Below are 13094 nucleotides of genomic sequence, written 5' to 3' on the forward strand. Positions count from 1 at the left end.
AAAGAATCTGTCATTTGCAAGGGTGTTAAATGAAACTTCAGAGGCAGTGTCCAAGACCATCAAATCTATTTCAACAAGGCTGACAATTCTGGATATTATTGCCGAGCAGTGGCAAAAGCATCCAAGGAAGGTGCTGAATCTCATACTGGCTTATTCCTGCACTAAAGGGTCTTGTGGTGCCATATCACTTCCCAATTTACTGTCAAGTTTATGCCAAGAACTAGCCTCGAGCAACCAGCCAGGAACAAACTAAAGCCATAGTCTCAGATTTCCTTCCTTGTGCATTTCTGTGCAATAGCGCTATTCTGGAGCTCTTTGCCTGGATATTTGTGAATCTGTATCTGCACACTTGCAAAGGCAAGAGACTGGGTGAACATTGTTTCTCTCTTGTAAAATGTGGAATGTGCACGTGAAATATTTTACAATGTCCACATCTTGTTCTGCACAATTTGTAAACAGGAAGCCTTGAAGAAGCAGCAAGCTTCTACGTGGATCACGACACATACACCTCATTCAGTCCCATGGATAAATGAGCAGCAAAGTGTCTGCATTAAAAGAAGAGCTCACAATACATTGCATGCACTTAAATTGCAGTGGCATGGGTCTAACCGTTTGACTGGTTTGTCTTCCACCAGGTAATTCCCTATCACTGAACCTCTCTTCAATAGAGGTTTTTTCCTGGGGGATCTCTGAAAATCAAAATGGTCACAACAGTTAATTCAGGTAAACCTGCAATGGAGGCAAAAAAAAAATTAAACATTCCCTACAGTCAACAACCCATTTACAAGGCAAACAGACCCAACAATCTCAGTAACCCAAACCTTCTATCTGTGAAATGTTTAAATACTTTAACATATAGTTTATTGCAAGAATTTTTTTGGCCAATAGGTAATGTTCCATCATTTAAAAAGCACAGAAAAGATCCTGTCAGCCCGGAAATATGACTAAATAATTCCTGTTAGAACGGTTCATGGTGTGGCGGAGATGACATATGGTCGCTAGTCATCGTGAAGCTGAACTACTCTTCCATGAAACTGTGAAAGGAGTATGCGTGAGAAATTTCCTCAGCTTGCTGGTACATGTGGCAACCCAATTCATCTTCAAACAGTTACATTTCCAATCGATGGAAACATTGCAAAGGACAATTTTTAGTCCGCCTCTGCGCCGCAATATGTGAAAGCACTGCATTTTTACTGAGTTGATGAAGACATCAAATCAAAATTTGGCAGGACAAAGCTAAGGAAGGGGAAGAAATAAATATTAATAAAAATAGTTTGCATTGTGGGCTGAGATTACTTTTGTCTTTACACAGATCACGTTAATAGTGAAGATTTGCTCTAGAAAAACCCCACATTGTAAAATATCTCTGTCACTGAAAAACAGAGAGCTCCTGGACTTGAGAAAGTCATGGCGACCTGCCTGTATAAAGGTTCATTGCCAGGACAAGATATGACTGGTGAATTATTGGGTCAGTAAATCCAGCCTATTTGGGTCAATCATCGCTCTGAATAGTGCGGAGATTGTTCTAACAAAAAAGCTAACTTTGCAGTAGGTTCACCAAATGACATCTGTCTGCAGGAGTGTGCAGATTGTAATGTGTGATTCTGACCAGAAAGGAGGAGATTACAACAATCAAAGACTGCACGTGCTGTGATTGTAGTTTAATGAAGCGCTGGAGAAACTCGGCAGGTCGCGTCGGGTTCTTCATGGTAAAGATACATAATCAATGTTTTGGGCCCGAGCCCTTCACCAAGATATCAGCAAAAGGCAGGCAGATAACTGACAATTCTGGATATAATGGCAGGACTACATAGACCCATGACGAGCTTGTCAGCTTTATCCACTTTGCTGCTAACTTTCATCCTGACCTCAAATTCACTTGGTCCTTCTCCAGCAACACTCTCCCCTTTCTCAATCTCTCTGCCTCCATCTCAGGACACTAACACTCCACAGATCCACCAACGTCCACGATTACCTTGACTATACTTCTTCAGACTCTGGTCCCTATAAGAATTCTACTCCTTCCTCTCAATTATTCTGTCTTCATCCCATCTGGTCCCAGGAAGAGGTCTTTCATTCCAGATCATCTGATATGTCCTCCTTCTTCAAGAAACTTGGCTTCCCTTCTCTCACCATCAACTCAGCCCATACCCACGCCTCTTCTCTTTCCCATATATCTGGCCTGGCCCCCTCCACCCTCATCTACCACTCCACTAGCCTTCACATCCAACATATTATCCTCTGCAATTCCCACCGCCAGACATACCTTCCCTTTCCTCCTCTTTTCAGCTTTCAGAGGGACCACTCCCACCATGACTCCTTCGTCTACTTCCCACTAACTGGCCCCTTGGTACCTACCCCTGTGACTGAAGGAAGTGCTACACGCGCCCACAACTCCTTCTCTCTACCATTCAGGGACCCAAGGAGTCCTTCCAAGTGAATCTGCATCCAGTGCTCATGTTGTGGCCTCTTCTGCATTGAGAGACTGGATGCGAGATTGTTTTGCTGAGCACATTTGCTCTGTCTGTTGGAATAGCTGGGACTTCCCAGTGGCCTCACCATTTCAATTCTGCACTCTACTCCCACATCGATGTGCTTGTCCATAGCCATGTGCAATGCAAAACCAAGGCCACTCGCAAAATGGAGGAACAGCACCTAATATTCCATCTGGGCACTCTCCAACCAGCTGGCATTAACATAGACTTCTCTGGTTTCCAATAGGCCCCTTCCCAGTCTCCCAATCCCTGTGTTTCCATTCCTCCAGCTCCCCACCCCTTCCTTCCCCAATCAGAGAGCTATTTCCCCCTCCCACTCTCTCTTCTGCCCTCCCAACACCTGTGGGCTTGCTCCAATATTTTATGGAGACACCTGCCTGCTTTTTGCTCATCCCTTAGTGAAGGGCTCAGGCCCAAAACGTCAGTTATGTATCTTTACCATAAAGAACGCTGTGTGACATGCTAAGATTCTTCAGTAATTTTGTGTATTAAACAAAAGGGCAGCAGAGGGCAAGATGTTTGAAAAAAATACAAAATTCCAAAATGCTGTTGAAAAATCTGCAGAAAGCAATCATGATGGACAGCGAGTTTGAATCCTGGGTATCGGCAAGTACCAGTTTCTTTTTGTGTGTGATTGATACTGAAGCCCCACGGGGGTGAAGTTTATTCTGCATCAGTTTTATTTGTCAATCCATCCAAATTGAATATGCATCCGAAGGAATCAATGACCATTTCATACACTTAATCTGGATCTCACTTCTCAAGATGTTGCAGACACTTGGGTTGAAAATGAAGTGCCCTTGCAGCATCTGGTAGATGACGGTTAGTAAAATCTCTTATTTTACATGGCAATATTCTGAATTTTATTTACATTCCCTGTCGACTGAACTTTCCCAAGTATCCATGATGCAGAAGAGTTGGCATTCCTAGTCTGTACAACCTATAGAAAACCTTTTTCTGTTGAAAGCAGGATTTAGAAATTTTCCAATGAGTTTTGTAGAATTAATAACAATGTTAGTTTAAATAGCAAGAAAACAAAGCCATGAACCAATTCAGAAAATTGCTCCATGTTTAAACATATTGCAATCTTTAATTTAATTCGGATTACATATTATTCAATTGCTAGACTCCTTTATCAAAATTAGCAGAAGCTTCTATAAAGCATTTGTCCCTGGTAACAGCATGCTTTTGGAAAGAGACCAGAATTTAACAGTACCACATGGAAAATGCGCCATACACTGGACAAATTAAAACAAATATGACAAAGTTTGATCATGTCAAATATCTTTATTATCAAAAGATCAGCTTACTATGGGTTAACCTCAAATAGTTTTTACACATAATTTTACAAACCCTTCATTAAATTTTTCACATGACCTTTAAAATGATTTGGCATTTTAATCAATTGAAAGATAAGCCACAAAGGCTTAAATTTGTTGTTTGGAAATTTCTAACCTCTTAGCTTGTGTAGAGGTTATTTGCTGAGGTTAATTTATAGTTATTTACATCATGTTCGACTGAAGAATTAATTACCTCACAACACTTGGCCGTAGTATTTCAAAGTACCTGTGTGGTGCCTATATCAAGTTAAGAGTTCATGGCACTGGAACAATTATTATCAATTTAGCAAGCTCTAATTAATGGAGTTTCACAGGGTTTGTGATGGGATCACAAATGTTTATTTAAATTTAGATGTACAGCATGGTAACAGTCCATTTTGGCCCACCATTCCGTGCCACCCAATTGACCTACAACCCTTGGTACATTTTGAAGGGTTGGAGGAAACTGAAGCACCCCACTCAGACACGGGGAGAACATACAAATTCCTTGCAGACAGTGTGGGATTTGAACCCTTGGTCCCAATTGGTAGCATTGCACTAACTGTCACGCTAAACATACCCTTTTTTTCTGTAGTCAATAGGAGAGATGTACAGAAGAAACTAACTAAAATTAACTGCTTCACAGGGAAGGGGGCCCATAAACTCTGAGCAGAGCCCTAAAGGGGTTTAAATGTAGGGACTAGTGACCACATTTGCCTACCACACAATCATAGTTCAATGGCACAGCAGAGAGAACTGCAGCCTCACAGCATCAGAGACTAGGTTCAATCCTGAACACAGGTGCTGCTCATCTCCCTGAGATCATGTGGCTTTCTCCCTGGTGCTTCAATTTCCTCTCACATCCAAAAGACATGCAGGTTGGTAGGTTAAATCTGACTTTCTCCACCTTTGTTTGGCTATGGCCCCCTTAGGACTCTGCTCAAAGTTTATGGGCTCCCTTCACTCTGAAGCAGTCAAGTTTAATTGGTTTCTTCCTTACTTCTACCAATTACAAAAAAAAAAGATGATTTCAGTCTGTGGCACCACTTATGTGCTGTGGCTCCTGGGAGTGGAAGCGCATACGGCCCCTGGTGAGAATGGCTGGGTTAAATAGTCTCTGTATATTGTCCCTGGTGTGTGGGTGGGTGGTAAAATCTTGGAGGTATCGGTTGATGGGAGTGTGGGGAGAAAAAAAACAGAATTAAGGAAGCATTATTGCAATTTCAGCATGGAATTGATGGGCTGAAGGGCCCATTTTCATGCAGAATGTCTCCATGGCTCTATAAAGTGGACAATCAAGATGTGGGTAGGATTGGTAAAGTCTGAAAAGATAACTGAGGGGGAAAATGTTTGGCAAAGTATAATGTGGAGAAGTATGAAGTTTTCCACATCGGTAAGAAGAATAGAAAACCAGAACATTGTTTAAATGGAGGGACGCTACAGGACATTATTGTAGAGAGGAAGTGGAGTATTCTTATACATGAAATTTTGAAAGTTAACAAGTACAGGCAGTCCCCGGGCTAAAAATGAGTTCCGTGACCTTGGTCTGTCTAACTCAAATTTGTATTTAAATCGGAACAAGTCCTTATTTAGCATCAGTTAGTCAAATGTTTCTCTTAGCATATAGCATATATAGAATATATTTTATCTTTCTATGCATGTAAAACACTTAAGAATCACTTCCAAATACACTATATCTTAAACATAATAATACAGTACATAATTGGATGATGTAGGAGATAATGATGGAGAGACGGCTACTATTGGAGAGGATGGATCTGGTGCTGAGAGTCAGGGTTTATTTCTGCTGCTGGACAGGGGGGGAAAAAAATCACCAGAACTTGCATCGGATTTACACATTGGAAGCATGGCTATGCTGTTATTATGTGTGTACAGTACAGTAGTTTCAGGGCTATTCCCCTGGTAGATTTGGTTCAGGACAAATACAGTACAGGTGTACAGTATTAGGATTTTTGCCACGTGAAACTTGGAGATGGAATCAGCTGCAAAGAAACATCAGTTCATTTCTAGCTGCCTTTAACCTAAGGAGGCAGTAAAGAATCACCAAACTGTTGGTTCATGAGTCACTGGTAAACCAGACGAAATAAAGAGTATACAGTACTGTACAGGTGCGATGTTCAAAACCGTACATTTCAATATCAAATCCGTTCCCGCGCTTGTGATATGCAGTATACTACTTTCTCGCAATGCTGACTCAACCAGGCTCAAATGGGAAGTTGACTGCATTCTACTTCAGGCCAGTTTGTCAGTTCACAAGTACGAGTGGTTTGTAAATCGGACGCTTTTAACCCAGGGACTGCCTGTAGCTAGAAAGGCAAATGTTGGTCTTAACTGAAAATGGGGTGGAGTATAAAAGGGGAAATCGTGCTGCAAATGTCTAGGATATTGATGAGGTCACACATGCAATGCTGTTTACAATTTTGATTTCTCTATTTGATTTTTCAGATCTCAGATAAAGTTCATTAAAATGATTCCTGGGGTAAAGAGGTAAGGTGAGAAGAGGTAGAGCAGGTTGAATCCAATAGCTGCACCACTGTACCATTCATTGGATTTAAAAGAAGGGATTAATACAAATGGGTGTCCAATGGCCAGCATTTACATGGTGGGGTGAATAGTCTGTACCCATGTTGAATGACATTTGGATTCTGATGCCCAAGCCCCTTTTCCACTGGCACATTGTCCCAGGAATTAACAGAGACAGGGTCCAGTGGAAAAAGAAAACAGTCAGCACACTGACATCAAATGACGTCATTTCATGCCGGGGATTGACAGCCTCCACCCCTACTCATATCCCCCGGTGTTTGCTGATGCTGGGGTGCCAATTAAGCCAGTGGATAAAGGACAGCAGAAAATCACCCGTTTCCAGTTAAATGCAGACTCTGATCCCTGGAGATGAGTTGTGTCAGTGGAAAAGCAGTCAATGTTCCAGTTAAAGGTAGCCAATGGAAACAGCACAAAGGCCTTCCTATCCTGGGACACTGCACAGCCAATTAACTGGGATACCCGTGAGAAAAGGGCTATAGAAAGATTCAGAGGTACTTCAAGTGTGGATGCTGTGAGAACGTTTCACCTAGACTGGAAAAATGAAAATAGGGACATCATTTTAGAGTAAGGTATTGAAACTTTAAAATTAAGAGGTTTTTTTCCCCCCCCCCTTCAGATAGTCTTTAGACTATTTTGATTTCCCCAACTCAGGGACCTGGAGAGGCTGAATTAGTGAATTAGGTCCAAGTTTTGTATCAACTCCACTCCTTCCCAGCAACCCAAGAGTAATGTGGTCAGAATCAGAAATTTACAAAGCAGAAAGTAACTTGCCTCATCTTAGCCCATCCATGTACTTTAAAAAAATGTTATGTGTGTTTTCATTTCTATTGGCCTTATAGAAGATTCCAATCTGCCACTGCCCTGTGGGGGAAAATGTATTTTCAACTTCCTAGAAATAATTCATTAATAACCTTAAAATTATTTGCACCCCTTGCTGACCACCGTGCTCAGGACATGTCTCAGCCAGACTTTCCATGCACAAAAATCACCTAAATGTTAGCAGGCAAGTGCAGTGAGTAGTTAAGAACCCATAGCATAGAAAACAGGCCACTCGGCCCTTCTAATCTGTGAACAACATTTTGGCATTTTATTGCATACTGGTTTCATTTTGATTGAATGGGGTATTGGTGAGCCCACACTCGGTGACAGTGCATATTGTTGGCCCCTTAGCTAAGGAAAGCCACAGAACTGCAAACAGCTTGAAGGAAAATTCATTTGGTTAATTCTTGAGATCAGAGGCTAAACAAATTGAGTCTGTTTTCTTGGAATTCAGAAGAATGAAATCTAATTCAAACATACAAGTGGGCTTGCTCAGAGTAAACATTAGGCTTTTTTTTTAAAACACAGAAACTTTGGAATTATTCTGAAAAAAGTTAGCATACTAACTCCGGTGTGTCCTGATGTGGTCATTTACACAGATTAATTTTAGGACGCTTTTTACACAGCCTTCCTGAGCTGCGGAGTTTGTTGGAGGGGGAACGTCGTATTCATTAGGCCTGCAGTCAATTTACGCTGCAGCCACTCTGTAAAAATGTGTAGGAGTACCAATGGAAAAATTACAGGATGGAATTTGCATTAAAAATTCCATCCCATGGCTTTTACACTGCCACTGGAGAAGAAATTTTCCACTGTTCAGTGGCTGTGTAAAAGTGTGCATTGATATAGTTTCACTGGTGGTAGAGCCTCAAACAAGGGGACAGAGTTTCAAGATAAGACAGCAGTCATTTAAAACCAAAGTGTGATGAAATGTCTTCTCACAGAGGGTGGTGAATCTTTACCCCAGAGAGTTATGAAAGTAGACCATTGATAGTGTTCAAAGATACATTGAAAGATTGTGCAGTTAAAGCAATGGTGAATTGGCACCGAAGAAATTAGACCAGGACTAGATCAACTGAGATCATATTAAATGGCAAGGCATGTTTGATGGCTGAATGGCCCACTCCTCTCTTCTTGTGCAACAACCATTTTCAGGTCATTTTATGCTTTTCTGGAAATGGAATCAGCGTCTTCCCAATGTGATTCACCATTGGCTAGAAGTTACATACAGGATGATATTGTTCCCTCAGAATTAGTCCTTTTGAATCTCTGTTGGGGAACAGTAAATGGCTACCCACAGATAACAAGGTTATAATGCAACACTGAATTTCAAAACCGTCTGGCTAAGTCCCATGTTTACAACAGATCGTTGTTTATCCAGTGTGATACTAATTCAATCTTCTATCCAGCATTCCCTTCCCTCTTATTGCCCAAGGCACAGATTCCCACTCCCAACATGGCAATTACACTGTGACGTCCATGGTCCCAATCACCTCACCGCACTGAAAGCAGCCCACACTTTCAATTTAGATAAATGCAACACGATTTCCATTGAGTCCTAAGGCAAAGACTAAAATATAAAACAGGGAACCTGACGTCAGTTTTTATCCACACCAACAATGATCTAGTGCAGCCACCTATTTATCACCATCACTTCAGCCAAGACCTGAAATTGTATGGATGGGATGGAATTGTTGCGAGTTTTGCAAAGTCACACAGTCGCAATTGACAGTTTTACTGTCAATTCAAATCTCCTCGTGACCTGTTCTGGGACCCCTGCTCTTTGTGATTTTTATACACGGTTAGTGTAGCAGTTAGTGCAACGCCTTGACAGCGCCAACAATAGGGTTCAAATCCCATACTGTCTGCAAGGAATTTGTATGTTCTCCCCATGTCTGTGTGGGTTTTCCCCGGGGGCTCTGGTTTCCTCCCCCCATTCAAAATATACCGACCGGGGTGTAGGTAAATTGGGTGTAAATTGGGCGGCGTGGACTTGTGGGCTGAAATGGCCTTTACTGTGCTGTAGGTCTAAATTTTTTAAAAATTAAGAAACAGAAGTATGGGTCAGTAAGTTTACGAATGAAACAAAAATTGGAGGAGTTGTGGATATAGCGCAGAAGGTTGTCATAGGTTACAAAAGGGTATAGACAGGATACAGAGTTGTGTGGAAAAGTGGCAGATGGAATTCAATCAAGACAAATGTGAGGTGATGTATTTTGGAAGGTTAAACTTGAAGGCTGAGTACAGGGATAATGGTCAGGTACTTAACAGTGTGGAGGTACAGAGGGACCTTGAGGTCCAAATCCATCCATCTCTCAAGGTTGTCAAACGGGTTGATAGGATAGTTAAGAAGGCATATGGGATGCTGGGCTTCATTAATCGGGGGACAGAGTTCAAGAGTTGAGAGGTCATGTTGCAACTCTACAAATCTCTGGTGAAACCACACTTAAGAGCATTGTGTTCAGTTCTGGTAACTTCATTGTAGGGTGCAGAGGAGATTTACCAGGTTGTTGCCTGAATTGGAAAATACGTTTTATGAGCCAAGGTGCGACTCTCCTCTTTGGAGTGAAGAAGGATGAGAGGAGACTTAATAGAGGTCTACAAGTTTCTAAAGAGGCATTGGTAAGGTGGACAGCCAGCACATTCCCCCCCCCCCCCCCCCCCCCCCAGGGCAGGAGTAGCACCAGAGAGCATTAGTATTGTGGTGATACGACCACTAGCCTACTGCAGGGGGCGATCTCTGTACCTGCAGGAAGACCACCCAGGGGCTGACTCCACCTGGCTGGCTGTCAATCAGCAAACCTGACTATAAGCCTGAGTCGGCTCCTCCTGTGCCAGTAACTCGGGAGCCACCACAGCTGAAATTGGTGTGCACAGACTTTTAGCAGAATAACTTGTGACGCGCTGTGGTAGCAGCAGGCAAACATAAAAGACCGTACAGGACGTCACAAGTACAAAGTGAAGGGAGGAAAGTTTAGGGGAGACATCAGAGGAAAGTCTTATTTTAAACACACACACACACACACACACACACACACACACACACACACACACAGTGTTGTGGGAATGCCTCACCAGGGGTGGTGGTGGAGGCTGGAAAATTAGGGGCATTTAAGAGACTTTTAGACAGGCACCTGGTTGAAAGAAAAATGAGGGTTACAAGGTAGGAAAGGTTTAGTATATTTTTAAAAAATTATGTAAGAATATGTAGGTTTGCACAAGATCGAGGACTGAAGGGTTAAATTATCCTATGTTCTCCAGAGATCATCATTAGGGTAATCATATGTACTGTATACATTTCTGCCCTTCAAGTCAGTCAACCTTTAAGATTGTTCCCCCATTCAGATGGACTACTGCTGATCTACAAACATTTCAGCTACTTTTGATCCAGAACTAAAACAGTTTGAAATAGTCAGCATTGTCTGCAGTTTACAGGGCTCATAACAAAACTTAAAAGATTGTGGACCCTTGACAAAAGGATTCAAAATATTGTTGTAAATGCCATTTGTTGAAATGCATACTAATTTCAAAGATCAAATGATCAACACAGACGTGACATGGCGTAGCTCACAAGCCTCCAGACTCTGTGTTATCATGAGAAAAATGAAAGAAAACTTTCAGGCTCCAGAAGAAGGAACCATTTTTCAAGTTTAGGAGATCTTCAGATTGAACAAAGCGAGCCATCGAGGGAATATCCAGGGGCTTTACTTTTTCGAGAAACAAATGCATTTTGATGACATTTTGTTATTCAAGTTGTGCTGCAAGAATGAATCACAGAAGCAATTCCTTTCTGAATAACACTATAATTAGATCCTTCCTCATTGCAGCAGCCTACTTTTTTTTAATGCTTGGTTTAATAAAACATAGTTATCTATAAATTAAATTTTCCATGCTTTGTGTCAAACAGGTAGCAATTTTCCCCCTTCAATTTGCTATCAATTAGCTGCCTGTATGCTGAAATATAGGGAGACCACGGCAAAAGGGAATGACGGTAACTAACTAGACCTTGCAAAATTTTCACGTCTTGGATGCAATGAGGAGATTTAGAGTTCCTTCATAAAATACATAACATGCCGCCTGCCCACAAGCCCGTGCACACAAAAAATTTCAAAGAGGTAACATTAAATCAGATGATTCAATTGAGCAAGTGGCTTCTCAGAGAAAATTCAATTTGTTATGGTTAAGTCGCCTGTTAAGACATGAGGAAATAGCTAATGAGACTCACCACTGTGACTCTGCACTTCCTAACTTTTGCACTGTCTCACTTGTACCCTGTAATGAAACGACGACAGGCGTGCTCACAAAATAACCTCAATCACTGCATCTTTTTGATATATAGGACAGCAAACTTGAACTTTCCACCAAGTGCAAATATTTTGCTTGCATTTGTGTAAATGAAGCTGCCTTGAGGGTTACCTGGCACTTCTTTCCACAGAGAAAGAACTCCTTCGGGTTGAAGCAGACTTTTTTTGTGCCGGACTTATAAAATAGCCAGCAGCGTTAAAAACTATCGGCATTGATTCATCACACTCTTTCATCCCAATTAGAATGATTCTCTTGACAAGATATAGGCTTTGGCCTTTAAGGTTTACAGTGGCCCCAGGGAAGAGTGTATGGGTTCATATACTGGTGACAGCAGCAACAACAATAGCAGCAGTTGCTATGCTTGGGTACCACAAGCCACTTTTTGAGACTAACCAGCTTCTTTGCTTCATTGGCGTCCTTCTCATCTCTGAGCCTCTTGTTCATCTCCCTGAGTGAAAGATAAAGATGGAGCTTTAATCAGCCAACACCCATTTAGCACTGAACTGCACAGCTCCATCCCCACCAACTGATTGCCGCTGGATTAAAACACTCACGAATTCTCAACAGTTGGTTCTGATGAGATGTGACTGTGGGGAAAAGAATCCACATTTCAGGCCCAGAACTGTTACACGGAGCAGCTCAGAAGCTGGTTCTTGTGATTTAACCGGTTAGGTGCTTGTTTGAACTTGGTGTTATTCATTCCATTCAGCTATTAGTCCACTGGGCACCAACGATCCCTGCCTTCCTATACCCCAAAACATACGGGGCTGGGAGGGTAACAGAGTGTAAATGGGCGGCAGATGTTTCAATAGGGCTGGATGGGCCTTCTACTACGCTGCACCGTAAAAATGAAAAGATTAAAAATAAGCTCGTCAGGCCTGGACCACTTACTGCAGGCACCTCAAGGCACAGTAAAAATATCAGTGACATTTTCTTTTTGTTTTAAACAGAAAAAGAAATCATATTTGTATTATACATTTCCAACTTTTATGAATAAAGTATGTTTTTTTTTAATATAAGTAAGTGCTTCCATACCCCGCACTGTGGGTGTTTGGCTCCACGGGGCCAGCAGTGATGGAAATGTCTTTTGCTATCGAACACATAATTTGGCAGAAAAGCTAAGAAAATTGAAGGCTGCAAAAGCTCTTCTCTTGATCCTCTGTTTTAATTTTCCTATGTTCTCAGAAGGGATTGTATTTTCCTCTGCTATTTTATTTTGATAAATAAATTGGTTAAGAGTGTATATCATAACTTCAATAACCCAGGTTCACTCCTGGCCTCTGGTGCAGTCTATGTGTGGAGTGCAAGTTCTCTTTGCAACAGCATGGGTTTACTCCAGATACTCTGTTTCCTCCCACTTCCCAATGACGAGTTGATAGGTTAACTAACCACTGTAAATATCCCTTTGGTGTAGGTTAGGGTGGGCAACCTTTTTTTTTTAAACTCACTGTAAACCTTAAAGGCCAAAGCCTATGCCATAGGTGCTCTGTGATTAGTACAGGATTGCTTAAGGTGGTATGTGAGTGGGAAGAAAAAGGTTTGAAAACCACTGTTTTAATGGACTCGTTATGTGCACGGGTTCACAACTCCAAAG

The 13094-nt window shown here is 41.7% G+C and overlaps 1 protein-coding gene across 1 annotated transcript in view; it reads right to left on the reverse strand.

Annotated features, from left to right (window-relative positions):
* Positions 1-13094, reverse strand: part of cracr2b (calcium release activated channel regulator 2B) — a 137257-nt gene that overhangs the window by 27970 nt on the left and 96193 nt on the right. Inside the window, exons 10-11 of the mRNA XM_069896715.1 lie at positions 11894-11948; positions 610-689 (exon numbers count right to left, since the gene is read on the reverse strand). Of these exons, the coding sequence (XP_069752816.1) occupies positions 610-689; positions 11894-11948 (135 nt within the window). The remainder of the gene's footprint in view (positions 1-609; positions 690-11893; positions 11949-13094) is intronic.

This window comes from Narcine bancroftii, chromosome 1 (assembly GCF_036971445.1).
Source record: "Narcine bancroftii isolate sNarBan1 chromosome 1, sNarBan1.hap1, whole genome shotgun sequence".
Classification (NCBI taxonomy): domain Eukaryota; kingdom Metazoa; phylum Chordata; class Chondrichthyes; order Torpediniformes; family Narcinidae; genus Narcine; species Narcine bancroftii.